The following is a 27,476-nucleotide window of genomic DNA, read 5'->3' as shown; positions in this document are numbered from 1 at the left end:
GAGTGCTGGCCAGGCCCACATGTATATGCTAAGTGAAATAAATTCCATGTGCCAGGCTGTAAGCGCTTCGCAATTGTTCTATACGAAGCAACACTACTAGATTTCGCTACAATATTTCAACACAATTTTCTTGTCTTGTGAATGTTCGAAAGTAACAATATGTTTGAAAGTAAGCGTGAACAGAAAAGAAACTGTGATTGTAAATTGAGCTGGAAGCAACTATTTCATGAGCGATATCGAAGTTGCTAATGACGCGCACTTGAACATACTCGCAACAAGCAGATATTTCCTTCGTTTACATTGGAAATGCATATATTTACCCTTTGAGAGGCTTCAGTGGATTTCATTGGTTGGTGAGTGCTAACACTGTGGTAACGCAGGTTACGTGTATAGCTGAAGCACTAGGTTGGTTGGTTTGGTTGGTTTATGGGGTTTAACGTCCCAAAGGGACTAAGGCTATGAGGGACGCCGTAGTGGAGGGCTCCGGAAATTTCGACCACCTGGGGTTCTTTAACGTGCACTGACATCGCACAGTACACGGGCCTCGAATTTCTCCTCCAAAGAAATTCAACCGCCGCGGCCGGGATCGAACCCGCGTCTAGCACAGAAGAAATAAAATGCACTGATATTACTAGGTGCAGTCGCATTGGCTCCAAAGTTCCATTTCAGATTTATTTGGGAGGTTTCAACATTTCCGTTCCATAAGTAGACCTTTATACGCTATAGCATAACGATGATAATATTCACTACCTTTCGCTAAACGTCCAGATACTTAAATCTTGAAGCTTAATTTCAAATCACTGCGAATTGGAGGTACGAATGGCGAGGTGTCCACGCGAGTGGCTTAAGCGACCGACGTTATCGAGTGCTACAGGAGCACCTCCATCCTTCAGCGACTGGAGTATTTACACATTTAACGATATAAAAGAATTCATGACAGCTATGGAACGCTTTGCTAGCGACTTGCCTTGAGAGAATAAGTACCACATTTTGGGTCTTTTGTTTTATAAAGAGACACCTGGGTTTTTGACCTTATCACTCCTGCGAAACCCAGCCAACCGTACTTTGATTCATTGTTATGCATTAATCTTTCGGTCATTAGGACCTAAAAATATGAAAAACAAACATCATGCAGCGCATGAGAAGTTTATAAATTTGATTCCATTAAGTGCTATTTCGTTCAATCGGGCACAAGGCATGAAGATTACTCGTTGTCAACAGAAGTAAGCGCCGGCTAAATTCTCAGTTTGCCAATTAAAAAGTTTCTGTCTCTCTCTCTCTCTACCGCAATAACAGCAACTACAACAGAAAAAGTACTCTTGAACCCAGGAAGCCTAACGAGCTTTGCGTTCCTGAGGGCGCTTGGCGAAAGCAGGGAAGGCGTGAAATTTTTTCCCGCATGTTTAGGTCGCTCACGCATCCCAGGTGTGCTCAAAGGGTTGCGCTTCAAGTGAATGCACTGCTGCCCTTTCCATCACCGTCCACGCAATACTGCAAAAGCAGAAAAAACTTTCGAAATGTGAAAACTAAGAGAGGGGTTAGGAAAGAGAGAAAGTACATTTTCGTCTTTTTTGCGCGTTTTTTGCTGGCGACGCGCGTCGCATTTCTTCGCTCACCAGTATAAAAGCTTGCTGACAGAGTCAAGATGACACCACAAGAGATTTGTCTCCGCCTCTGGCTCATATACCCTGCATCTGCTATTCCGCCGGGCGCCACTTGTGGAGACAGAAGAGAGCCGTAATGTTTCCGAAGGTGAGCTACTGCTACTCCTGAAGTTCCTTCTGAACAAAGACGCACATATAACAAAAGCATACCATTCTTTGTTATAAAGGCCAGCTTCCATTGGACTGCTAAGCCGCTTTTATAAAGATTCTTGGGTCCTGCTGATGATAGGAAACTGGGATAGTTTGGACCCCTCTATAGATAAACGACTGGAGTCAAAGGAAGACAGGAGCTGCTAAATGACGGGACACCATGCATGCTGTGTTAGCTTGCGGACAAGCTCAAACGAAGAACGAGCATTCTATTGCATAGTTTAACACCATAGAAGTCATATTGAATGATTCTTGTGGCTACTGAGAAAATCTAGCTCTCTCATTCGCATCTATCCACTGCTTTATGGGAGCTTTCAACCAGGATTAAAGAGACACTTGCTTGGCTGAGAATTATGCTGGACGTGTCAGAGAATATTCTAAAAAAATTCCCGCGAAGTTCCGTACGAAGTTGGAATAAAATCTTTTGAGCACGAGACTATCAGCCGCGGCAGAAGTGTGCTCCTTTAAAAAATAATTGAATTAAGCTGCTAATTGATACAGTAGCATCATATATTGATAATTAGCCGAGATGGTGCCTAATGAAAACGGTATGTTCGAAGCCATGGTCAAGACGCTGCCATAACAGTTTCTGAAACGAAGGGAAAGCCGTTCCCTGAAGCTTTGCAGCTGGAAGAAATCAGTTTTTGTTCCGCAGAAATCTGAAAGAGCGCACAAGGCGGGTGGTATGCTCGCTGCCAACGCAGCAGCCGCTGATGACGTGTTGCAATGCCTATGACGCGAAATTGGAACTGCTTCTTCAATATCATTTTGCTATGCATTTATTTTTTCGCTGTACCTCTTAAAAAAACAAAAAACTACCGCGCAGTTGGCGACGATAATGCTATTCCTTGCGTTAAGCAGCACGCGGAAAAGTGGATGGATGACTTGTCACAATGCGGTAGGCCGTTCGAATTGGGCGCGGTGGGCACTGCAATGCATGATTACGGACGTTGCAATTGAACCGCGTTATGCGCTTAGTATTGCATTTGTGGGGAAGAATATGCTGCAAGTTTCTTTGGGCGGCAGGGCTTTACGGAATGAATTTTTCCACGTATCACAAATATATGACATTGCCGTTTCTACGTCTTCGGGAACTGGCCACTAGGCTGTTGAACTTGAAGATTAGTTTTTGAATTTTGGTTTGGTTTGGTTTATTGGGGTTTAACGTCCCAATGCAACTAGGCTATGAGGAACGCCGTAGTGAAGGGCTCCGGAAATTTCGACCACCTGGGGTTCTTCAACGTGCACTGATATTGCATAGCACACGGGCCTCTAGAATTTCGCCTTCATCGAAATTCAGCCACCGCGGCCGGGATCGAACCCGCGTCTTTCGGGTCAGCAGCCGAGTGCCGTAACCACTGAGCCACCGCGGCGGGGCTGAATTTTAGTTTGTGAATTGTTAAATCGGTGCAGTTGTTATAGTGACTCACATCCACTGCGACTGCCAGTTTGTTCCTAAAAGAATTTCTTTACTTGTCGAACAATCCACTCGGAAAGTTTTGAAGATATTCACTTAATATTCGGCTTATTACTAGTAATGGAGAGGTTATCTTCAACGAGAAAAGAGCAATATGTTATATGTGGCTTTTCATCAACGAGGACAAACAAAAAGACGTCGGGAATAATCCATCTGGGCAGCTCGACCGCCTTTCTACCCATAGAAATCTGAACACAAGGACGATTTCCAGAGATTGCACTCATTTGGAGATCATGCAAGCTAGCACAGCTTCATTTTAGTTTTGGTTCCAAAAGTGTTCATTTCGGCACGCAACTTGGAGCTCATAACTACGTAGACTAGAAGAGAAAGGTTGGACGTGGAATAAACAAGAGCAACACATATTGCACGAAAGCAGTAAAAGCCCGTTAGTAAAATACATGAATACAGCACAAAATGCCACAAATGTAGCTATGTATGGGTGCCTCCTTGTGCTAAAAGTTTAGAGATCTGGCGGCGCGTTATAATATCAGTGGCTGGTATCGAGAGGCTGTCATCTGCAGCACGAGGCGGGCACTGCGCGCACGGAAAATTTTAAGCGTATAAAGAAATGGTTTCTATCCTGCATAAACACGTAATGGACAGCAGCAAGCGTGTATTAAATCGCAACTGCAACTGATGTATTTTGCAATCAGTCCGATGAACAAAGTTTTCAGCGTTCTGCAGCAACTGAGATTTGCAGTGAATACTAAATAAAAAAAATGTGTGAAGAGTTTCTTACTGCTTCATTTTCTACAGGCGCAACTGCTGCTGGTCTTCCTGGCGTCGAAAGCTTACGGGCTGCACCACCACCACACAGCAGCCGGGTACCCTGGTCCTGGCTTCGGTGGCTATGCTGCTCCGGTGGCGGCCAATGCTTACCGGGGATACGCGGACTATGCCTCTGTAGGTATCATCATTGGCATCAACATTACGAGCTTATGTATTCCCGCTGTAGGGCAAAGTCCTCTTCCATATATCCCTAATTAACTCTGTCCTGTGCCAGCTTCGGCTTCTTCTTATCACCTCTCTAACTCCTCTCATTCGCCCACCTGACTCGCGCCGCTCACTGCGGCGCTTGTTTTCGCTAGGAACGATATCAGTTACCTCTAAAGATCATCGGTTATCTTGCCTTCGTATTACATGCCCTGCGCCCATGACGTTTCTCTTGACTTCGACTACGATCGCACTAACTAGCGCTTGTTAACTTGCCCAGTCTGCTCTGTTACCGTCTTTTTTTGACTTCCGACTTGTTATCTGTGCACAGAGGGATAACTGGCGTTGTTATCCTCAAATTATGTTCATCCCTTTTCATTAGGGTCTGTGTGTTTGTCCTTTAGGCTCGTGTCAATGTTATATAGCTGTAACTACAAATTATATGCCGTGTTTCAGCGAAAGTGAACCAAAAATTTTAAGAATAGGCTTGTGGAGGTATGAAGGTGGCTTCTGCAGCACAATAATTCCTGCGCTGGTGGAGATCAGAATACAAGTCAATCAAGTTAAATAGTTGGACGGTTAACCAACATCTCATCATTAACTTTTTTTTTTACAGTTAGACACCTGGTTACAATTAATGATTTGTAGCCGATCGTTAGTAATAACCATGTAAGTTTATAAAATTTCGAAACTTCGATTACCGTTGGCGCAGTGGCCGAAAAATACTTGTCGACACTATTGCACAATTCATGAGAATTCGAAAAGCATGCCTGCAAAGTAAACCCTCCAGTGCACGTAACCAGTCGAAGTAGATAAAATTCGTCTAACGACAGCGCCAAGGGTAACCGCGTTTTCGAAATTCTAAAAACTGATATGGCTAATATTAACGACCGGCTCAAATTTCTAATTTAAACCAGGTGTCCAAAAGTAATCGTTAAAAAGTTAATTATAAGAAACCAGTTAAGCGGCTAACTAGTTAACAATATTCACATGTTTTCTGTTATCCGCTAACACAGGTACTATTGTGCTACAGGAGCGACTTTCATAACTCTAAAAGCCTATTTTAAAACATTCTGGTTCAACATCATTGAAACAATTGGTATATAGCTTTAAACACCATTGGTAACAACTAATAATTGCCACCTTTTCCATGAAAAATTTTTTGAATAAGATTTATTACTTCAAGGATCTACTAGAACGACTTCTCTACACGTCCTTACTCTATAGGTAATTACAGAAAGTGTCGTGCAACGTGCGGAAGAGAAGAATAAAGAAATGCTTCAGATTCACAGTTAGAGCGTAAAGTAACCTGTCCTTTCTTCTTTAAAGCTCTATGCCAACTAATCGTATCGCATTAAATGAACCTTTTTACCTTTTCTTTTCAGCCACCTCAGCCGTACAGTTTCGGCTATGACAATGTGGACGAGTACGGCAACCGCCAGTTCCGCAGTGAGCACGGGACTCCAGCAACGCGAAGACCGGATCGTACGGCTACAGGGACGCCTACGGCCTCTACCGCCGAGTGAACTACATCGCTGACGCCAATGGCTTCCGGGCCACAGTGGACACAAATGAGCCGGGCACTGCACCGGGTGGCAGCGCCGACGTGGTCTTCAACGCCGCGCCGGTCGTCCCACCGGTTCCCGGTGGTTCAGGAGCTTCAAGGGCCGGATTTGCTCCGACTGCCTACGGCGCCAGGGGTGTGGCCACTGGCTACAACAATGCATACAGCGGATACACTGGATACGGATATTTGTCGTACGGTGGCGCTGCAGCTGGCTACGGCCGCGTTCCGTACGCCGGGTACGGCTACGCTACTGGAGGTGGTGCTCTTGGTGGCTACGGGTACGGAGCGTACTCTCCATATGGCTATGGTGGTCCAGGATATCCAGCGGGCCGGTATGGTCCAGCGGCATATGGAGGACCCAACGGGTGGGTTGCCGGTCATCATAGTTACCGTCGGCGCTAATGCGTTGCCCTTGAAAAAAATACATGCATGAAAACGCATGTGGTCCTACCAGAAACACTTACAGCTTTGTTCATGAGTGCGTGGTATAGAAAATAAAAACAAGGACTCTGCTTGTGACTTGCTTTCAGTCTGGTTCTCTTTTTATTTTTGAACCCACAATATCTAAAGTGGTTCCCCTGAATGCTGAAAACAAAGGCATGCCTTTGTGCAACACAAATTTTAAATTTTGTTTGCTAAATACGACTTCTAAAAGATGGAAACCATTGCATAATTTCAGCCCGTTTCGAAGCCTCCAAGTTGTTCCAGTAAATAAAAGGTGTTCTAAACATTCGTTTTTGAATTATGCCCTGTGATGTGATTGAGCTGCAAAGAGACTTGAGAGCAAGAAAGAGTTAGCGAATGCTATCGAACTCAGATGATGCAAAACTGTTCAGTACTGAACAGACTACACGAAAAAAAAAATGCAGAGCTTTATGCGAGGCAGTGGCACCTCCCGGCTTGGTGGCGAGCTGAAAGCAAACTTGCAACGATGGAAATAGGAGAATCTTTTCTATTACTCAAGTCGGCACTTTTACCATACTACAAGGCGCTCATGTGCGCTTTTGGGCATTAGCTGTGCCACTCAGATATTCCACGGGGAAGACAGCCCTGGTAGTGCGAGGTGGCCTGTGTTTGGCAGTAGGAGCGTTCTCAGCTTCTCAGCCTCTGCACACCGCGCTGCCATAACATCTAATCCAGCCTGGTGTTGGCTTTGTTTCGACGTACGTGCGCGAGCCACCTGACTTTCGAGATGGTAACCCTGATATGAAGGAGCTCCAAGTGCTTTGCAGAGGTTTTGATGCAAAGCACCTGTTCACCACTATCCTGTTTTCCTGGTCGTAAGGTGTGGAACTCTGTGATTTAAAGTGAGCAATGGTTAACGTGGAAGATATTACTTACATTACATTACTTTCGTACCATTTCAAGCCATACGAATGGGCCCTTCATTCTGGGTTATCGAATCGAGCTTGAGCATGAAGTCAGTCGAGCCTTTGGCGTCAGACTGCTAAGGAGCGCCTTTCGGTTTTTCTTCGGCTACTGGTTTCGCATGATTTTTGAGACAGGTTAGTTTCTTTCTTTCGTTCTATTTGATTACTGCAGGGGCCGTGATTCATGTTTATGTGAGAAAGTATTTATGGTGACTTGCAACCCTGGATTTTCTGATTAAAGATAGTTCTACCTTTGAAAAGACGCCTACAGACAGCCGGCTTCACGGCATGGTTTTGAATACCGTACCTTTTCACCTGTGCTCACAGAGACAATGCGTGGCAGACCACTCTTTTCCAGCAAGGGAAACGGACTAGGTGCTGCTCTGCTGGCCGTTCTACTGACCTTGAGTTCAGGTCTGCATGACAGAGGCTATTGTGGAAGGAGTTTACTATTGCATTTGTAACTGCAGCAGATCCTACTGTCACGTAGGGGTGACTCAGTCCGGCGAACAGGAAAACAGGGAGAATGGTTTCTAAACGAAAGCCTTTATTTGGGCTTACTTGCGCGCGCAAAGAACTGAATCACTCGGCGGGTTCGTAGCAACAAGTGTGCTCGGCGGTCGTCGAACCGAATGCCGGCCGCTCACGGCCATGCTCTTTTTAAAGCTGATGGCGAACTTCGGAGATAAAGCTTGGAAAGTTAAAAGAAGTCTGGAACACTGTGGAATCGGCTCCACCTGGATGCGATCAATCGATATAAATCTAGGCGTGTCTTGTATCACAAACAAAACCATAAAGTGGCGTGCGGGCAGCTTTGAAGAATGAACAAACAAACATTCGCGCGAATGTATTTGTAACATATTCACAGCGAGAGCTGGCCGGCCCTTTGTATGTTGCTGGGTTGTCGTCTCCCTGATAGAGGCACAATATCACATATGATTGCGAGGGCTTGGCCTGTATTGTGAGAATACTGAGAGTGTACGTTGTCCACCTGCTGGTTAACGCCAAATACATTCTCTGAATTGAATAACAACCAACCGCTGTCATCAGCATTCCGTGTGCTAGAGACAACTCCGTTTCCATTGAAAACGGTTCTAATATTGACAGGCTACCAAAAGAACAAAGCAGTCGCGTAAAGAAACCAACGAAAACGGCCATCGAATGTTAGTGCTGAGCCCACCGAACTAACCAGCCACGATAGTAAACTCCTCCTCACCCTTGCGGGTTGTGCAAAGAAAGAAGTTTAGTTGGTGCCCTTCACATCGGGTCTTTGCTAATACATGCACGTAACCAAGTTCTGAGGCGCAAAAAAGTATTATCTCGTCTACTTTTGCCCGTTGTATGTGCTGTCTGTCCGGATGTTTCTACTCAATAACCGAGGCTTTATCGTTTTGTTTTATTTGTGCATGAGCAAGGAACTTGTACGTTGCCAAAACTTTGTCTTCTTAGTTTTAGTGTGCGGTGCATGGCTGTCCATTACAGTTTCCGTCATTGTTTCAAAGATAAAAGGGGGCGAAAGATGTCCACATATTGCCCTATGTACATACAGCGTTACACGCCGACTGCACTTTTAGTTTTGGCGTCGGGTCGAACTTTTTAGGAGCGCTGAATCAGACTCGGCCGAAGGGGACTAGCAACAATCTATGCAGGTAGGATCCAGTCTGTCAATAAACTGAAATGAATTGATGTGGCAGTTCTTTGGCTTCTTCTCCGAGTGCGGGTTCACCTTCCGGCAAGCTGCCGGTAACGCAAGTGCTTTTATTTCCAAATAACACGCGGAAAGAACGCACGCCAAGGAGCGAAGTCCGCAGAATCAGCGATGGGGAACCAGTGACCAGACCGGGCCAGTTGCGTAGCCTTCTGCACTGCCAAGGGAGAAAACCAGCCAAAAAAGACGGAAACACAAGAAGAGAAAGACACAGGACAACGGCCTTACCAACAGGCCCACCATTCTTCCCTGCTTCTGCACTGCGTCCGGGTCATTCGAAGTGTTTCGCATCAGCGTTGCTGGCATAGCCGCGATGTGCTGCCGTTGGCCATCCGCACGCCTTCTTGACGGAGTTCCCGGAACCACGGGACCTGCCGTTTTAATGCTGATGCCTTCGAGCAGTGGAATGTCCTGAACTAGAGACAATATGAACTGTACTAAATGGCGATAGGTGCACTGAATGATGCCCGCTGGTGTTTTGAACACGTAAGAACACGTCTCCTTTCCGGGCTTAGCACCTTACTCTTGCATTCCATCTTCTCGATCGACGCATTATCCCCTGCGGAAAATGAGTGGAGTTGCGTGGCAGCAAGACGCCGGTTGAAGTCTTTTTCTTGCTGTCTTGTGCAGAGCTGTCCCGTTTCAAATTTTTTCACCAGACTGACTTTAACAATAGTGTTCCCTTCATTTTTAGTATTGTCTATGAAGACGTCCAACCATGAGCCATGGCAAGTCGACAACGGAAAGAGTGCTTTGTATAGTAGACGGGCCCTTCAAGCGCGTGTGCTTCACACATTCCCAGGCCATTCAGAGGGTAACCTCATGGATACATGAGCTCACTTTAGAGCTTGTGAAGAATTCTCAGGACGGTGGGAAATGAGCTTCACACTACAGCCACTTCTGCTCCTGAGTCCGGCTTGAAGTTCACATCATATCTGTTGACAGCCGCTCGATCGAGATCGGTCCGAGTACGGCGGGAGTCGATTTCGTCAAGAACGAAAGAACACATTTGGGTCTTTTTCAGCTAATCCTAAAGTGTCCAGTGGTTTTGCAACATCGGAACTTCGCACGTCTCGCAGAGGAGGATGCTCCGTATAAATGCTACGGAGGATGCTCCGTATAAAAATATAGGACCTACGTTTCTGAAAGCACAAAATACAAGTGACGATCGCAGTTTACAGGTTACATTATTTTAGGATTGTCACCGGTACTTGGCCACATATATGGTTTATGACTTATAAACACATTGCAGGGTAGTTGATCTTGCATATTAAATACATTTAACAGTTTAAATATAGTGGCGTAATGTAGAACTGTTAATATGTTAGCATATTGAGAAAGATTAGTTCAGCGGGTCCGTCAGGTTGGAGCTTAAGTACTGTAATGCAGAATGCTGGGCGCCATGAAAGAACAGCAGATGACTAAACAGAATGCGTCAAATCAGCGCACAAGCAGTGGCACAGAGACAAAACAGCGCAGGGAAAGAAAGGCACAGCGATAAAACAGAACCGTGAAAAAAACGGCACGCGTCAAAACAGCACTCCGTTCAAAACAGCACATCGACAGAATAGCATTGCAAAAAAACAGCATGACGACAGAAGAGCACAGGGAAAAACAGCATGACGACCAAATAGCACAATACAGTACGGTGCAGCGCTGCTGGTGGAGTGAACTATCATAGCCATAACCGCAAACGGTAAATCACAGCATATACGGCAGCGACCTTTGGAGTTAGCGAGCCCTCGTTTCACAGACTCAATAAGGAACAGGATACGATGATATTCGCGATGTCAAATCGCGAATATCACCCTGGAGGGTAATGGAATAACTACCGCTGAAGAAGTTTTGTGGAAGCATTCCATTCTGCGGGTGGACCATCCAGGTGTTGAATATTGGAAAATAAGCCAGACGTACGTTTCTGGGTGTACAAAAAGTTTTTATTCCTCAAAAATCTCGCTGCTGGCAATTGAATGGTCAGCATTTTGTTTGGAGCAAGCTGCCGGGTGTTTATACGCTGAAAATATCCAGTATACGATGCTTGCTTTTAAGGTGGCAGGATTGGCCGAGATTACATTTTCAAGTTGTTGGGTGTTTAACCAGAGCGCTACACAGTGGTTATCTGAGACTGACGGGCGGCTACTTTTTGATATGGGCTACACAGCAGACCCGAGAATTCATGCATCAGCGTGAATTTGTTGAGCGTAATTTTATATTGAAGCTTTTTTTACTTCGAACGAAATTATCTCCTAACATCAATCTTTGCAACATTTAAACATAGCTACTTTTTTCGCTTGAAGCCAACTTTATCAAAAGATGAATTTTGGACAAGTCTGACCCTTTGCTCAGGATCCGCCGGAAACACCTAAAACGCAGACACGCCTAAAACACAGATGAGAGTGTACTGAGGCCGAGTTGAAGAATGAATGCAGTGAATTTTGTTTCACTGGTTGTTTATTGCCCAATCGGGCTTGAAGACTGGGAGGGTACAGCAGAAAAAAAATAAGAATAATGAATTGGTAATATGCTATGATTTGCTTCAGTAAAGAGAGCAAGAAATCTGCTCATAATTTCACCGGCAGGGTGGCTGTATTTTACTTGCTTTGTTGCAGCTGTCAGTTGCCATTTTAGTGCTTCCGAACTTCAGAACCTTTGCGGCAGAATAGTACGTAGCAGAAAAAAAAAATGTTAATACAATCTGAATTCACATCAGAGACGCGCTAAGCTTCCCGATGTCTTGGAGCACTCGGCCATCGCAGCGGCTTCTCGCTCTCCCTGTTCTAACTGGCAGCCTCTCTCGCTATGCTTTCGAAGTCATCACCGCGAATAGTAGTTATGGCCGCTGAATGCCGCATGAGGGCTCTGACAAGTGAAAGAGCGAAATCAAGCGAGAGATATGCAATGCATGCTGCCTAGCAGTTGAAGAAGGAAGCGGATGCTTGCGGTGGCACGTAGTGCATCAAAAGCAGCAAATGAAAGCGAACATAGAGCTAGAAAATAAGACCAGGTAAACTACCCGCGACTTTTAGCCACAGGGAGGGTTCGGGCGCGCCTCTTCCAACAGGCGTGCCTGGACCGAGTGATGCTCACCGAGGAAGAGTTCCTTCGGCGTTGGAGCACTCGCTTCATCGCCGTCGACAGGGGCCGCGTGACCGTACGGCTCCTGCCTTATTGAGTGTGTGCAGTGCGCGGTGTTGTTGCGCGTTCCTTATTTAGTTAGGGAGCGTGCTTCCCCCGCGGCATCCGGACATTATGGACACTGTGGACATTATTACGTGCAGTGAATGACTTTTGTTTGCAGGGCGACAGGAGTCGCCGTCGTGTCTTGAGTGATCGCTTTTCCGTAATCGAGCGACACTAGTCGCGAACTGTACTCTTGTATTTTTTGAGGGACTGTGGTCCCTTATCGTGTAACCATGGGGTCCAATAAAATTCTCTTGAGAGCCACAGGGTAGTTGCCCACGCCAACTTAATCTCACGGTAGCCTAGATTCTGCTTACTCAATGAATGAGCCTGCCCTGTTTCCCAACGACTCGATGAAACGAGCACTCGCTAATAGTAAAGGTAGCTGCCGAATGAGTTGTGATTTCCCGTTTGCGGTTGAATCTTGTTTGTCGTATGCCATCTAAATGCAAAAAGCAGCCAGGCAAGCGGCGCCGCGGGTTAATACACCGTGTTTTCATGGAGGACTTCTTACGACAGCCTGCGGGAGGGAGTCTGCTTGAGGGTACTATCGCTCTTTTGTTGGGTACCATCTATAACACTCGCACGATCGACGCACACGTACAGTCTTTGTCAAAAGGACCCAGGCTGCATGGTTTGCTTCTAGCTCATACAGTAGAACCCTTACAGCTTCCCTGAAGCTGAAATGGTCCTTAAAGGTAAGGATTGAGGGTATTCTTACCTTCCAACACGTTTTGATCTTTAGCAAAGCCACAAGGGCTCCACTATACAAGCTAGAAGCAAACCATGCAGCCTGGTTACTTTTGACAAAGACTGTACATTTTTGGAAGGCTGCCGCCTTCCTCTGAAGTGGTGCACAATCAGGGTTAGTGTTAGCACGCGCAAGCTCATGGCACCGGCGTGCAGCACTGGGCACCAAGAAAGGCAAGTGACACAATATACCACGGGAAAAATTTGTTTCAAATCTTTATCTAGAATGCCTAGTGAAGTTAAAAAAAATTTGGAGCTACGCTTAAGCTCCGGGTATGATGCGGTGGCGGTTCCTCTTGCCCACGCAGCGCAGACACTTAAATTGTTTCATCTATCACTATCGTTAAGCCGTTATTAAGTCACAATCATCAGTCTTTAAGTGAAAGACCCCATGACATGCATATAAACTCCGCTTTATCCAAGCCGTACAAACGTTCCTGCGTGGCGTAGCTGTAAGCATGCATAACTAGAAAACTTAGGATCATGGGTTCTATTTTTAAGGCGGAAGCCTTTAATGTCTCATCGTTGTAAGCAGCAGTTGTCGACAGAAATGTCACTCTTTTCAGTTGGTCGAAACGGTTGTGACGTCACAGTGCGCGAATTTCAAACGGGGCCAATTGTACTTTGGCTAGTAACCATGCAACCAATTGAAGGGATCGTATAGTGATGCTCCATGTAGGTGGGACTGAGCTTAGTTAATTGCTTAATTACCCAATTGGACTAATTAACTTTTCTAGTCAGGCCATATAAACAAATAAAACCCAGTAGGAAATTGGTCGAGCTCGGGAATCGAACCCCGGTCCTCGGTGTGCGAGACGAGCATGCTATCCACTCCGCCGTGCCAGCTTTTTTTTTCTTTATTGCCTGGCTTTGGCTCATGACATTACCAGCTCGATGGTTTGGAATGAACAAAGGCGCGTCTAGTGAATACGGTGTCTTCGCTCACTCCCATCCTCCTCCCTTCCCTTCCGGCGAGGTTTAGGTGTCCACCGAGATATGAGAGACAGATACATTTCCTTTCCTCAAAAACCAATTTACCGACGAGCGAGGCGTACAATCGAATGGGCGATGGCGTCTATGGACTCCCTGGCAGCTTGCAAGACGCTGTCGCGTTCCACTCTTAGAGGCGAAGCTTAACATCGTAACGACACATCAGTGACCACACTTTAGGCCAAAAAAGTGCTCCCCTGTCCATCAAGATATGTGAGACAGTTACTGCGTAATTTCTTTTCCTTAAATACAATTTTCATTTTCTTCTTTACGGGCCCCTTTCGTCTTCTTTCACTCCCACCTCCTCCCTTCCTCTACGGTGCGGTTCAGGTGTCCACCGAGATGACAGAGAATTACTGCGCCATTACCTTTCCTCAAAAAGCGTTACGTTCAAAGGGCAAGGCATCGCGCCCAACGGGTGGTGGCGTTCCGTGGACTCCCTGGCAGCGCTACAACACGCTGTCGCATTCCACTCCTGAAGGCGAAGCTTAAGCGCCTATAATTAGCATTAAATTAGTATTCAGGCATCAATCAGTAATTAACCATTAATTCGTGATTTGTCATCACTTAGTAATTAGTACTCAATTATATGTGACGCCACCAGTGCCACAGAGGCAGCCAAAGTACAGTGTACTAGATAGCCAAAGTGGTGCGGAAAACGCTTTCGCCTCTACGCACTTTAGAGAGTCAAAATTTCCCCTGAATTTTTGTCCCGGCTATATAGGTGATGTTAGTAGGACTGGAGTGATGATTCTGCTGCGTAGCAGCTTGACAGGCATAATTTGTTCCGTGTTTATATGAGGTGAGAAGGAATATGGTAGCTGACGGCCCATGATCTTGGCGCGTTGCTCACAGTTTCTCCAATCGCTGAAGATTCGTTGCACCGCTGCTGCGGCTGGTGCCGTCTATGGTAGCCCCTTGTAACAGCCGCCTTTTTGACAAAACCAGATTATTGGCTAAGGACGACGCCGGCTTTTCTGCAGAACAGAGTCCTGACGATGTCGAGTAGAAATGGCTAACCTTGGCAAAGGCCTAGTTAAACAATCGGGGTGAGCCGACGGAATGGCGGCGGCGGGTGCTTCGCGTTGACGGTCGCAGCGCTTTCGCTCCACCGCGGCTCTCACAGGGCGAAACTCGTTCGGGACGGCAGTTCCGGGTATTTAAGGTTAACCATTCACACGTTGTGACAGGCGCCACTCTCACTGCAGGGAGGTCTTCGTCTGCCGCCGTTCCTCGGTCTGTCTGTGGCGCTGATCCGCTTCTCGCTGCCAGGCCAGCACAGCCGGGTCATGTCGACACTAGCCCCACTTGCGCGAGCGTGAAGAGCGTCCTCCATATCACCAGTGCACTGGGGCAAGCGCGCGCGCTTTTGAAGCGAAAACCTTTACTAGGCTCGTCAACACCGCGCTTCGCGTGAGCCACACTTTGCCACAGCTGCGCATGCGCGAAACCGAGCGACGTCACGCGGAGCGCAGGTGGCCGCTACTGCCGCAGCCGTCGTCTGAGCATCGCCGCTTCTTATCCTCCTCACCGTTTTACCCTTCGCCGCTGCCGCGCGGTCGCCGCCCCCGTCCCAAGAGGAGAAGGTTCTTTCGCAAGGCGCTGCAAGAAAGCGTGAGAGGTGGTGGTGGCGGCGGCCATAGAATAGGCGGCCATCCTCGCCACAGTTTGACCTTTCGCCGCAGCCGTGCGCAGTGCACATTTGAAAGGAGGGGTATATAAGGTGCGCTTGCGCATAGAACAGGCGCAGACACTCGCCATGGAAGGAAAAGAAGAAGCAACAGTCGGACGGCGCAGAAACACGATCCAGAAGTGGTAGCTTGGGAGTTGGCTGAAAAGCAGCGAGAGCTTTTCGCTTATCCAGGCTTAACCTTAGCTGAGCCACAACCATTTTTTTTTCAGTTTGTTACTTTGCTTCCCCACCCACCCGCACTGGGAATCTTGACTAAACTCTCTCGCCCCAAAGTACTTCGTATTCGAGCTGTAAAAAGCCGGGAGGTGGGGGGATTAAGAGAGGAACACAGAGCCGACATAGCCAAAATCCCTTGGTCTTCCTTAGAAACCTGCACAGACCATGTTTTCAGAGCTCACAAAACTGGAAACGCGGAGTTTTTGATATGTAGGTAACATTGAAATATTTTCCCCCCCTCCAATGCCTGTCTCTTAGGTAAGCTCTGGAACAGCACTCGTGTTACACGCTTTCGACTTGAGGGATATGAGTAAACCACTATAAAGAAGCATGAAAAAGAAAAGAATATCTAAATGAAAATTTAGAAGAATCTGGTGGTTCACTGTCGAAGCTAGTGGTTGATGGTAGGGCTTTAAACAGCGGCTAGGCTGGGCATACCGGTGGCGGTGCCGCTCTTTGACACCTTCTCTCCAATAATCAGAGTTCATGATTAGCCGATCATCAGTATCAGTCAAAATTTTGGTATGGGCTAGTCGGTGGCTCTTCTTAAGGAAAGTAATATACAGCGTAAAAAACAGGGACAGCAGACAAGACACAGAAAAGAGGACTGGCGCCTTGTTGAACATGAAAGTATCAAGACTGTTAATGCCCGGAAGTACATAAGTGGAAAAGGGAGAATTTTACTATTACTACAATATTTATGCGCAGCTGTTTAGGCTGCTTGAGAGCATGAAGTCGCTTCACTTGCGGGGAAGTACGAAATAGAAGCATTTCCTAAAGGTTAACAGGATAATTCATAAAATTTCTTGGCTAAAATATCTCGCGAACAACCGCCCTATATAGCTTCGCTTGCCACTTATTCACGACCCGCATTGCAACTTTACAAAATGCACAGTGCTGCTTGGTTCAGAACACAGTTGTTACTCTGTTGGAACACGCTCACGCTACTGACACGCCCGCGATTTTAGAGCGCACCCGATTTTCATGTTCGCGAAAATAGAAAAAGCGCAGCTTGTGCCGGACACTTACGCTGCTTTCAAATATTTTGTCGTGCTGCACTTTGTTACTGCTCCCTTGACGATTCTTCTAGGCTCTAACACCACAACGTAGCAGCTGCGTAAGGACGCATTTCGAAAGCCAATGCATATTCCAAGTGTTTTAAACTCGGGGGCGGCCTGGCTGGCTAGCTTGCAAGCGGTAAACCGCATTGCGAAAGTTCCTGTAGTTTAGAACTGAGGCGCGTCGAACGCTGCGGAGGTCACGGATGTTAAGTTACAAACCGGAAATTTTCTCTCGAGCCTTCGAAAGTAGACACAAGCACGAGCGATCAGCGTAATAGAAGCGAAATTTTAATTTCCGTTAGCAGAACCGAGTGTCGTACGAATATATTATAATTATTATTATTTCTCATAGAGCGCCATGCATCCTGGGAGAAACGGGCTCTCGTACCCTGAGCCTGTACTACCCACAGCTCTGCCCCCCCCCCCTCCCCCTTCGTGAATGTCATTATTTTTTTTTTGATAAAAGGGCTGGTTATACATGGAAATATATGCAGTTGTGCGTAACGATTCCGAGATGACATCTATGCTAATGCAGAAGGGCTCAACTGCTGTCTTGTGACGGCAATGACGCTGGTCCTGTTGGTCGCGTGGTATCGGTTTTATATCCGGTTGTAACGCGCATGCTGCTTCGAGGTTCGATTTTCATGAAAAAAAGCAGCAGTTAAGATCCCGTAAATAAGCCACACCAAACTAAATTTAAGTTCGTGATAAAGCGGCCTCAGCAGTGGAAATGAGATGGGAGGAACAGTCTTTAATAAATGGCCGATCGCTTGAGCTCTTGAAGTAACCCGGGAGGGCTCCTTGCTGTACAAAAGCTCACTGGCCTCTCCTTCCCGCTTGGTCCTGTCGATCTGCCGGAGCTGAGCGGCTGGGATGGCGGCTAGCAGAGTGCCTTCCCAGGCTCAGCAGGAGCGGGAAAGGATGATGATAACTGCGTGCGGTAGTGGCCAGGCCCTCAAGTATTCTGACAAGCTGAGATATATTCCATATGCTATGCAGTCCGCTGTTCGGAATTTTCCTGTAGGAGACAACCAACCTAGATCGCCCTCCAGTATCTCAGGACATTTAATTCTTTTTTGTTAGAAATATGCTTGAAGGCAACCATGAACGGCGATGAAACTACGTTTACTAACTGGGCCGGAAACAACTATTCCAAGCAGCATACCGATATTGTTGATTGTATGCTCCAAAAGATATTCGTCACATACAGGTATTTCTTGCTTTTGCTTCAAAGAATGTTTATAATCTGTGAATATTTGCCACTTCAGTACCTTCACGGGCTTTTACTGGTTCGTGATCGGCTGCAACTGTGGGAACGCAGGTTACGAAAGGAGCGGAAGCACTAGGCAGTACAAGCAAAATGCTCTGATTACACTAGGTGCACTTGCAGTCGTTACAAAAGGCTCGCAATTTCGACGTGGCCCAAATAATGGCGAGACATTCTTTCTCGGTGGTCGAGTAGTTGGCCTCGGCTTTCGACAGTGAACGTCTAGCGTACGCGATAACCTTCTCCTGTCTGCCATTTTTCTGAACGAGGACCGCTCCTAAGCCCACGCTGCTTGCATCGGTATGAACTTCGGTTTCGGCGTTTTCATCAAAGTGCCCGAGCACAGGAGGGGACTGTAAGCGGCGCTTCAGTTCGCTGAAAGCTTCCTCTTGCGGCCTTTCCCATTTAAAAGGCACGTCAGCCTTGGTAAGTTGGGTCAAAGGTTCAGCGATGCGCGAAAAGGTCTTGACGAATCGCCGGTAATAAGCGCATAATCCAAGGAATCTGCGTATAGCCTTCTTGTCATTAGGCTGTGGAAACTCTGCGATCGCAGCCGTCTTCTTGGGGTCTGGGCGAACTCCATCCTTGCTTACGACGTGACCAAGGAACAGCAGCTCCTCGTAAGCGAAGTGGCACTTCTCTCGTTTCGTTTGGTTTGGTTTGGTTTATTGAGGTTTAACGTCCCAAAGCGACTGAGGCTATGAGAGACGCCGTAGTGAAGGGCTCCGGAAATTTCGACCACCTGGGGTTCTTTAACGTGCACTGACATCGCACAGCACACGGGCCTCTAGAATTTCGCCTTCAAGAAATTCAGCCGCCGCGGCCGGGATCGAACCCGCGTCTTTCGGGTCAGCAGCCGAGCGCCGTAGCCACTGAGCCACCGCGGCGGGGGTCTCTCGTTTCAGTGTCAGGCCTGAAGACTTGATCGTTTCCAGCACTATCCGAAGCCTTCTGAGGTGGTCTTCAAAGCTTGAGGAGAAGACAACAACGTCATCTAAGTAGACTAGGCAAATCTGCCATTTCAAGCCTGCGAGCACCGTATCCATTACTCGCTGGAACGTCGCTGGGGCAGAGCAGAGGCCGAATGGCATCACCTTGAACTCGAAGAGTCCGTCTGGCGTGATGAACGCAGTCTTCTCGCGATCTCTTTCGTCGACTTCAATTTGCCAGTAGCCGCTCTTCAGGTCCATCGATGAGAAATACTTAGCGTTGCACAGCCGTCTAGTGTATCGTCGATGCGGGGGAGGGGGTAGACATCCTTCTTCGTAATGTTGTTCAGGCGGCGGTAATCGACGCAAAAGCGAAGGGTACCGTCTTTCTTTTTCACTAGGATGACCGGTGCTGCCCAGGGGCTCCTCGATGGCTGGATGACGTCGTCACGAAGCATTTCCTCAACTTGCTTGCGGATAGCTTGGCGTTCTAACGGCGATACGCGGTAGGGGCTCTGTCGCAGTGGTCGTGCGTGTTCGTCTGTGACAATGCGGTGCTTGGCAAGCCGGGTTCGTCGCACATTCGATGCTGATGAGAAGCAATCGGTGTACCTTTGAAGAAGACTGCGTATTTGGTCTTGTCTGCTCCGGGGTAATGCTGGGTTGATGTCGAACGTGGGTTGATGGCCTTGTTCAGATAGTTCTGTAGGTTGGTCGGGTAGGGCAAATACGTCTCTGATGTCTGCCAGCTCGTCGAGGAAAGCGATCGTCGAACCTTTGTTTAGATGCCGGTATTCTTCGGTGAAGTTGGTTAGCAACACCTGGGCTCGGCCATTTCGGATTTCGGCGACTCCCCTCGCGACGCCCAATCCTCGATCCAGGAGTAACTGGGTGTTCCCCTCGATAACACCTTCGGCATTTTCGATGTCTCCAGTACCTATGCCGACGAGAACACTTGATCGGGGCGGCACGCTCAATGCTTCATCGAGGACGTTTAAGGCAACGTGATGAGTTGCGCTCGTCGCAACAGGTATGGCTTTTTCCGTGGAAAGCTTGATCGACTTAGATCGAAGGTCGATGACCGCCCGATGTTCGTTCAGGAAGTCCATTCCCAAAATCACGTCTCTCGAGCATTGCTGTAGGATCAGGAAGGTTGTCGCATAGGTTCTCCCATTTACAGTAACTCTCGCGGTGCAGCGTCCTGACGGCGTAATCAGGCTGCCACCTGCGGTGCGGATCAGCGGGCCATCCCAGGTTGTTGTCACCTTCCTGAGTCGAACAGCGAGTGGGCCACTCATGACAGAGTAGTCAGCTCCCGTGTCCACCAAGGCAGTAACCGCGTGACCGTCGACCGTAACTTCAAGGTCACTTGTTCGCGTTCTGGTATTGTACGTTGTCTTCGGTGTCCGATCTCGGCTTCGTCGAGTAGTGAGGCTGCGGTGGGCGTACTGCGACGTTACTTCACTGGGCAGCGGTAAAAGCTTCAAGTCTGGCCGCGTCGTCGTCGGTGTCGTCGTCGTCGGTGTCGTCGTCGTCGGCGTTGTCGTCGTCAGTGTTGTCGTCGTCGGTGTTGTCGTCGTCGGTGTTGTCGTCGTAGTTGAGGCATGGTCTTGAGTACTCGTCGATGGAGGATCTTTGTCATTGCGCTTAGAAGCAACCTCACCTCCAGAGGCTGCTTTATTTAGTTTAACCTTCGTGGGCTGGGGGAGCGTCCACGCACGGCGTAACCTCGGCTAGGAGAAACAAAGCGCGGGGACGATGGCGACGGGGAACGTGATAGGCGGCTCGGCGATGAGTATTCTTCCCGACGTAAAAACTCGATTTCGGCTGGTCGCTGGCCGGGTCGGGGTCGTGGAGCGTCGTAAGAGAACCCTCGGATGCCCAGTCTTCTGTATGGGCAGTGCCGGAGGACGTGACCGGCTTCGCCACAGTGGAAGCATAGTGGGCGGCGCTGGTCGGGAGTTCTCCACTCGTCGCATTTCCTCGGCTACGCGCGTCGCTCGTAGGACGGGTGGGTTGGGGCGAGTGGGCGGCGGTCCAACGCAGCTGGCTGAGGGCGATAGGGGCTTGGGTCCCGTCGTCGAGGTGCAGGACGGCGCACAGCTGCGGCGTAAGTCATGGCTGGGGGCTGCAGAGGCTGCGTGGGTGTCGGCGTCACACCCAAGGCCTGTTGAACCTCGTCCCGGATGACGTCAGTGAGCGATGAAAGTTGCGGCTGCGTTCCCGTTGGTAGCAACCGTCGGAGCTCCTCTCGCACAACTTCACGTGCAACCTCCCGCAGGTTATCATTGTTAGCGGTGTCCATGCAGCTTGCTGACAAAAAGCGCTGCTGGCGGTCATACTGGCGGGCTCGGGCGTCGAGAGTTTTCTCCATTGTGGATGCCTCTTCTACGAATTCAGCAACGGTTTTCGGTGGGTTGCGAACGAGGCCGGCAAATAGTTGCTCTTTAACTCCTCGCATAAGCAACTTCACCTTCTCTTCTTCCTTCATGTTCATGTCGGCACGCCGGAAGAGGCGCTTCATCTCCTCAGTATACACTGCAACGGTCTCGTTTGGGTGTTGTATGCGAGACTGTAGCAGCTGCTGGGCTCTCTCCTTTCGCACGACGTTTGTGAAGGTCTTCAGAAGCTGTTCCTTGAAGGTTTCCCAGTTGGCAAGGCTGGCTTCCTCATTCTCGAACCAGACTCTTGCTGATCCCTCCAGGGCGAAGAAGACGTACCTAAATTTCATGGCGTCGTCCCAGTTGTTGAAGACAGCCACACGGTCGAACTGCTCCAGCCATTCCTCGGGGTCGGCGCCAGGCGAAGCGTCGAAGGTTGGTGGCACCCGGGGCTGCTGCAGAATGATTGGAGTGGTCGTCTGGGGCAAGGTCATGACGGACGTTGGTACTTGCTTTCGCTTCCGGGTAGGGTCCGGCAGGGTCCCGAACTCAGGTGCGTCCCCTTGCAGGCGTCGGCTTGCGCGGTGGACTGGACTCAGGTCCTGCGGTAGATGACTCAAAGGGCTGGCGTCTCGACTTGTAGGGGGTGTCCGGAACATGGGAGGCTACCTAGCACCTCCACCAGATGTCACGTTGTAGTGACGGCAGTCCAGCGGTCAGGAAGACACCAGAAATACTTGCAAACGAAGCTCTTTATTTGGGCTGACTTGCGCCCTCAAAAGAACTGAATCACTCGGCGGCGGCGTAAGCAACAGGCGCTCTCGGCGGTCGTCGAACTACCAATGTCCGCCGCTCGCGGCATCGCTCAATTTAAAGCCGGCAAGGAAACTTCCAGATAACAGGTCAAGATCATCTACGGTAATGTGGAAAAACCTAGATGCAGCCTTTCATGGCTGCGAACAATCGAGATTAGTCTGGTCGCTTCTCGCGCCACGAACAAAAGTGATAACGACCCTTTCCTGCTGCCTTGAGCGTGAACGAACAAACACTGCAATGATACGTGGCAATATCAACAGACGGGATATAACATCAAAACAAATGAAACGCCATTCGTAAGCGTGATTAGCTTTAAGCCCAGTGTTAAATGATCAGACAAGAGATAGCTAGCACATATCGTCTCCTTACTTTCATCGCGTTGTTGAAATGAATGGAAAAGAACAGCAAATCTCACATGAAAGTAATAAAGCACGTCAGTAAAATTTGATCAATCCAGCCCCATAGGCCAACAAATCTAGTTACGAATGATTGCTTTCCTGTGCTAAAATTTTAAAGCTTACATTATCAGCGGTTACCACCGAGAGGCTGTAATCTGCAGAAAGAGGTGCATTGCGCAGACGAAAAATTATAAATGCTTTGGTTCCGCTCGGGCATAAACTCTATTAGACCGTAGCAAGTGAATGATGAATTTTTTATTTATTTATTTAGATATACTGCAGTCCAATGTTTTGGCCCAAGCAGGATGGGCAAACAAATGCAGAATACAACAAGAAGAACTTATACAATGCGAGAAAGAACACATGGGAAACAACTCATTTCTTAAGAGAACAACTATATGAGAAAACTAATATTGAGTAATAAATGGCAACAACACATCTCATGTATGATAAGAATGCGAAATACACAAACTCTCTTGGAAGGAAAACAGGATGGCAACTGCGAGATGATTTATCTTACAATTATTGCAATCAATCAATTTTGCAGCATTCCGCAGAGGTGAGGCTTCCTAGCTGTGAATACAGTTCCGAGCAAAATAGTTTCTGAATGCTTAATTGAGGCGATTTTCTGCAGGCACAACTGTTGCTGGTCTTCCTGGTGTCGAAATCTTACGGGCTGCACCACCACCACACAGCAGCCGGGTACCCTGGTCCTGGCTTCGGTGGCTATGCTGCTCCGGTGGCGGCCAGTGCTTACCGGGGATACGCGGACTATGCCTCTGTAGGTATCATCATCGACATCAACATTACGAGCTTAAATGTGCCCGCTCTAGGACAAAGGCTCTCCATTATTTTTCTAATTGACCCTATCCTCTGCCAGCTCCGGCTACTTATCACCGCTGTGATTCCTTATCTCATCCGCCCACCTGACTCGTGCCCCTCTCCGCGGCTCTTGTTTTCGCTCAGAACGCTATCCGCTACCGTTAAAGATCATAGGTTATCTTGCCTTCCAATCGCATGCCGTGCCCATGACACTTCGACTGAGATCTCACTAACAAGCGCTTGTTGACTGTCCAAGTCTGCTCTCTTCCTACCTTTTTTGGACTTGATACTTATCTTCGCAGCTAGGAATAGTTGGCCTCATTGTCCTCAAAATGTGTTCATTCCTATTCATTAGCATGTATGTATCCAGCATATTGTATAGTACAGATATTATATAGCCGTAACAATATATTACATACAAAGTGTTTCAGCGAACGTGAACAAGTATTTTTAAAATAGACTTTTAGAAGTGTGAACGTGGCTTCTGTGATACAAAAGTACCTGCGCTGGTGGACATCAGAAAACAGGTGAATAATGATAACTTGTAAGCCGGTTAACTAACATCTGATAATGCCCGTGTTAATTACTAGAGTTACAGACATGGTTAAAATTAAACTTTTGGAGCCAATCTTTAGCAAAACACATGCCAGTTTTTTAGAATTTCGAAATTGCGATTATCCTCGGCGCAATGGCCGAACGAAGGTTGTCGACATGGTGCCAAAATTCATAAGCTTTCGAAAAGTAGGCAGGGAAAGAACCCTTCCTGTGCATGTAACTAGACGAAATAGCCGAAATTTATCGAGCCACAGTGCAAAGGGTAATTGCGTTTTCGAAATTCTAAAAACTGACTTGGCTCTTATTAACGACCAGATACAAATATGTAGTTTAAACCAGGTGTCTAAGAGCAATCGTTAAAAATATCAGAAACTATTTGAGCGGATAATAAGTTAACATTATTCAGATGTTTTCTGATATCCGCCAACACAGGTATTATTGTGCCACAGAAGCCCATTTTATACCTCTAAAAGCCAATTTTTTAAAATTGTGTTTCGCCTTCGCCGCAATCCCTTGAATCTATCAAATAACATTGGTAAAAAATAATTATTTCCAGCTGTTGCGGGAAAAGCCTTGGAATAAGTTTATCACTTATATGATCTACTAAAACGAAATGAATGCCCGCCCTTAATTAATACGTTGTTCTATAAAGCCTCGTGAAACATGCGGAAGATAAGAATAAACGAAAGCAGCACATTCACAATTGAAGTAACCGATGCCTATCTGTCAACTAATCGCGGAGCACTAATTGACCCTTTTCTCCTCTTCTTTCCAGCCTCCTCAGCCGTACAGCTTCGGCTACGACAATGTGGACGAGTACGGCAACCGCCAGTTCCGCAGTGAACAGGGAGACTCGAGCAACGCCAAGACCGGATCGTACGGCTACCGGGACGCGTACGGCCTCTACCGCCGGGTGAACTACATCGCCGATGCCAATGGCTTCCGGGCCACGGTGGACACAAACGAGCCAGGAACTGCGCCGGGTGCCAGCGCCGACGCGGTCTTCAACGCCGCGCCGGTCGTCCCACCGGTTCCCGGTGGGGCAGCAGCTTCAAGGGCCGGATTCGCTCCCACTGTCTACGGCGCCAGGGGTGTGAGCACCGGCTACAACAATGCAGACAGCGGATACACTGGATACGGATATGGGCCGTACGGTAGCGCTGCAGCTGGCTATGGCCGCGCTCCGTACGCCGGGTACGGCTACGCTCCAGGTGGCGGCGCTCTTGGTGGCCACGCGTACGGAGCGTCTTCTAAATATGGCTATGGTGGCGCAGGATCTCCAGCCGGCCGGTATGTCCCAGCAGCATATGGGGGACCCAATGGGCGGGCTGCCGGCCATCATAGTTACCGTCGGCGGTAATGCGTTAACCTTGGAAAATGCATGGATGAAAATGCATGCGGTCCAACTAGGAAAAAACTTAAGGCTTTTTCATGAGGGTGTGCTGCAGAAAATAAAACAAAATGAGTCTGCTTGTCACTTGCTTTGACTCTGCCTCTCTTTTTATTTTTCAATCCATATTACCATGACTGCTTGCTCTGAGCGCTGAAAAAAAATTTTTGCCTATGTGGAAGCTAACCTTATTTCAGTTTTCCTAAATGCCACTGATAAAGGATGGAAACCATTGCTCAATTTGATCGGGTTTCGTAGTCTCCAACTAGTTCCCATGAATAAAATCGTGTTGCACGGAATCGGTTATGAATAATACCGTGTTATGTAATTGTGCTGCAAAGAGCCTTGAGAACAAGAACGAGTTAGTGACTGCTATCGGACAACGGTGATGCAAAATTAATCAGGACTAAACGAATTGCATGAAAGAAATGCTAGGCGTTATGGAAGACAATCGCACCTCCCTTCTTGATGGCGAGCTGACAGCGGACTTGCAGTGGTGGGACTTACGTCCGTACTTTTTCCGTACAAGTCGCTCGTGCACACTTTTGAGCATGAGCTGTGCGACTCCAATGTTCCACGGACTACACAGCCCTGGTACGGCGAGGAAGTCTATGTTTGGCCTCATAAACGTTTTCTTCTGCTAAGGCTCGGCAGTTGGCGCTGCCCTATCATCTGATCGATTCCGATGTTGGCATTGTTTCGAGGTACGTACGCTAGCCACTTGACTAAGCTGGGAGGGCCGTCCACACATGAACAAACTCCGATGGCTTGTAGCAACATAGCGTAGTGGGCGAGTTGGTATTGCATCTTTAAGGAACGAAACAGCGCAACCAGAACGAAGGACCAAGAAAAAGAGAGACACGAACACGCGCTGACTTACAACTGACTGTTTTAATCGGAAAACCACATATAAATATAAACCACATATCTCTAATCGCTGCGTCACAGGCTCACGTCGTCATCGCAAACTACTAACATAAAAAGAAAGGAAAAACCATTGGCGAAAGGTAAGCACCTACAGGCTCCCACGCTTTTCCAACAGATATATCTCGCGCTTAGACAAGACTATCGAAGTGCTGCTCACACATGAGTCACCTTCTGTGCAGATATGATACGCCTCTACTACTTCCCGTACCAGTTGTTCTTTATGGCGATACAGCACAACAGTGTTGTCAAATTACGGAGTGCATAGGCAGGATTTGCAATGTGCAGCCAGTTTTGACGAACCGGAGCCACGCAAAGAATTAGCGTGTTCCAAAAGGCGTTCGTTGAGGCACCTGCCTGTTTGACCCACGTAGAAATGTTCGTGTCTCTCTTTTTCTTGGTCCTTCGTTTTGGTTGCGCTGTTTCGTTCCGATGGCTTTGCAGAATTTTTTTTTTCATGTCACTTTTTCATGCAAATCACTTTTTCATGTGCTTTCATATTTTCCTGGTCGAAAGATGTGCTGCTCTGTGCTCTCAACTGAGTAATGGCTACCGCAGAGCACATCATTTTTGTTTTTTGTTTATCGGGTTTAACGTCCCAAAGCGACTCAGGCTATGAGAGACGCCGTAGTGAAGGGCTGCGGAAATTTCGACCACCTGGGAAATTTTGACCACATCAGTTTCGTTATGCGTATGACTGAACATTACTGTCGCCCCATTCGAAGCCTTACTAATATGCCCTTGATTTTGTTGGTTGGTTGATTTATGGGGTTTAACGTCTCAAAGCGACTGAGGCTATGAGGGAAGACGTAGTGAAGGGTTCGGGAAATTTCAACCACCTGGGGTTCTTTAACGCGCACTGAAATCGCCCCCTACACTGACCTCTAGAGGTTCGCCTCCATCTAAATTCGATCGCAGCGACTGGGATCGAACCCGCGTCTTTCGGGTCAGCAATCGAGTTCCATAACCCCTGAGCCACCACGGCGGCCGCTTGATTACCGAATCGAACATAGGCATCAAATCAGGGTAGCCTTTGGCCTCAGACTGCTATGAAACGCCTTTCAATGTTTCGTCGACTACAGCTTTTATATCATGTTTTAGATATCTTTAGTCATTTTTTTTCTTCCTGTTTGATTCCTGCGGGGGAAGTTATTTTTTTTTGTGAAGAACGCATTTATGGTGACTTGCGAGTCAGGACTTTCTAATTAATCACATTTAAAACTTTCAAAAGACGC

General features: G+C 47.8%; 1 protein-coding gene and 1 pseudogene across 1 annotated transcript; both read left to right on the top strand.

Moving 5' to 3' along the window:
* The first annotated feature begins 1,740 nt into the window (after window positions 1-1,740).
* Window positions 1,741-8,795, top strand: LOC149343538 (uncharacterized; annotated as a pseudogene).
* A 792-nt stretch (window positions 8,796-9,587) lies between these two features.
* On the top strand, window positions 9,588-25,287 carry LOC149343537 (uncharacterized). Its single transcript, XM_089546999.1, has 3 exons — window positions 9,588-9,683; window positions 23,185-23,331; window positions 24,703-25,287. The coding sequence occupies exons 1-3, from the start codon at window positions 9,588-9,590 to the stop codon at window positions 25,285-25,287; spliced, it is 828 nt and encodes a 275-aa protein (XP_089403125.1).
* Window positions 25,288-27,476: the final 2,189 nt, after the last annotated feature.

Source organism: Amblyomma mixtum, chromosome 5 (assembly GCF_055824585.1).
Source record: "Amblyomma mixtum isolate Tamu chromosome 5, ASM5582458v1, whole genome shotgun sequence".
Taxonomy (NCBI): domain Eukaryota; kingdom Metazoa; phylum Arthropoda; class Arachnida; order Ixodida; family Ixodidae; genus Amblyomma; species Amblyomma mixtum.
This window is presented reverse-complemented; position numbering and strand designations above follow the sequence as displayed.

Coding starts and splice junctions, on each gene's coding strand:
- LOC149343537 (XM_089546999.1), top strand. CDS start 9,588: ATGAGCCATGGCAAGTCGACAACGGAAAGAGTGCTTTGTATAGTAGAC. Junction 9,684..23,184: donor ATTCCCAGGCCATTCAGAGG/GTAACCTCATGG, acceptor GATTTTCTGCAG/GCACAACTGTTGCTGGTCTT. Junction 23,332..24,702: donor GATACGCGGACTATGCCTCT/GTAGGTATCATC, acceptor TCTTCTTTCCAG/CCTCCTCAGCCGTACAGCTT.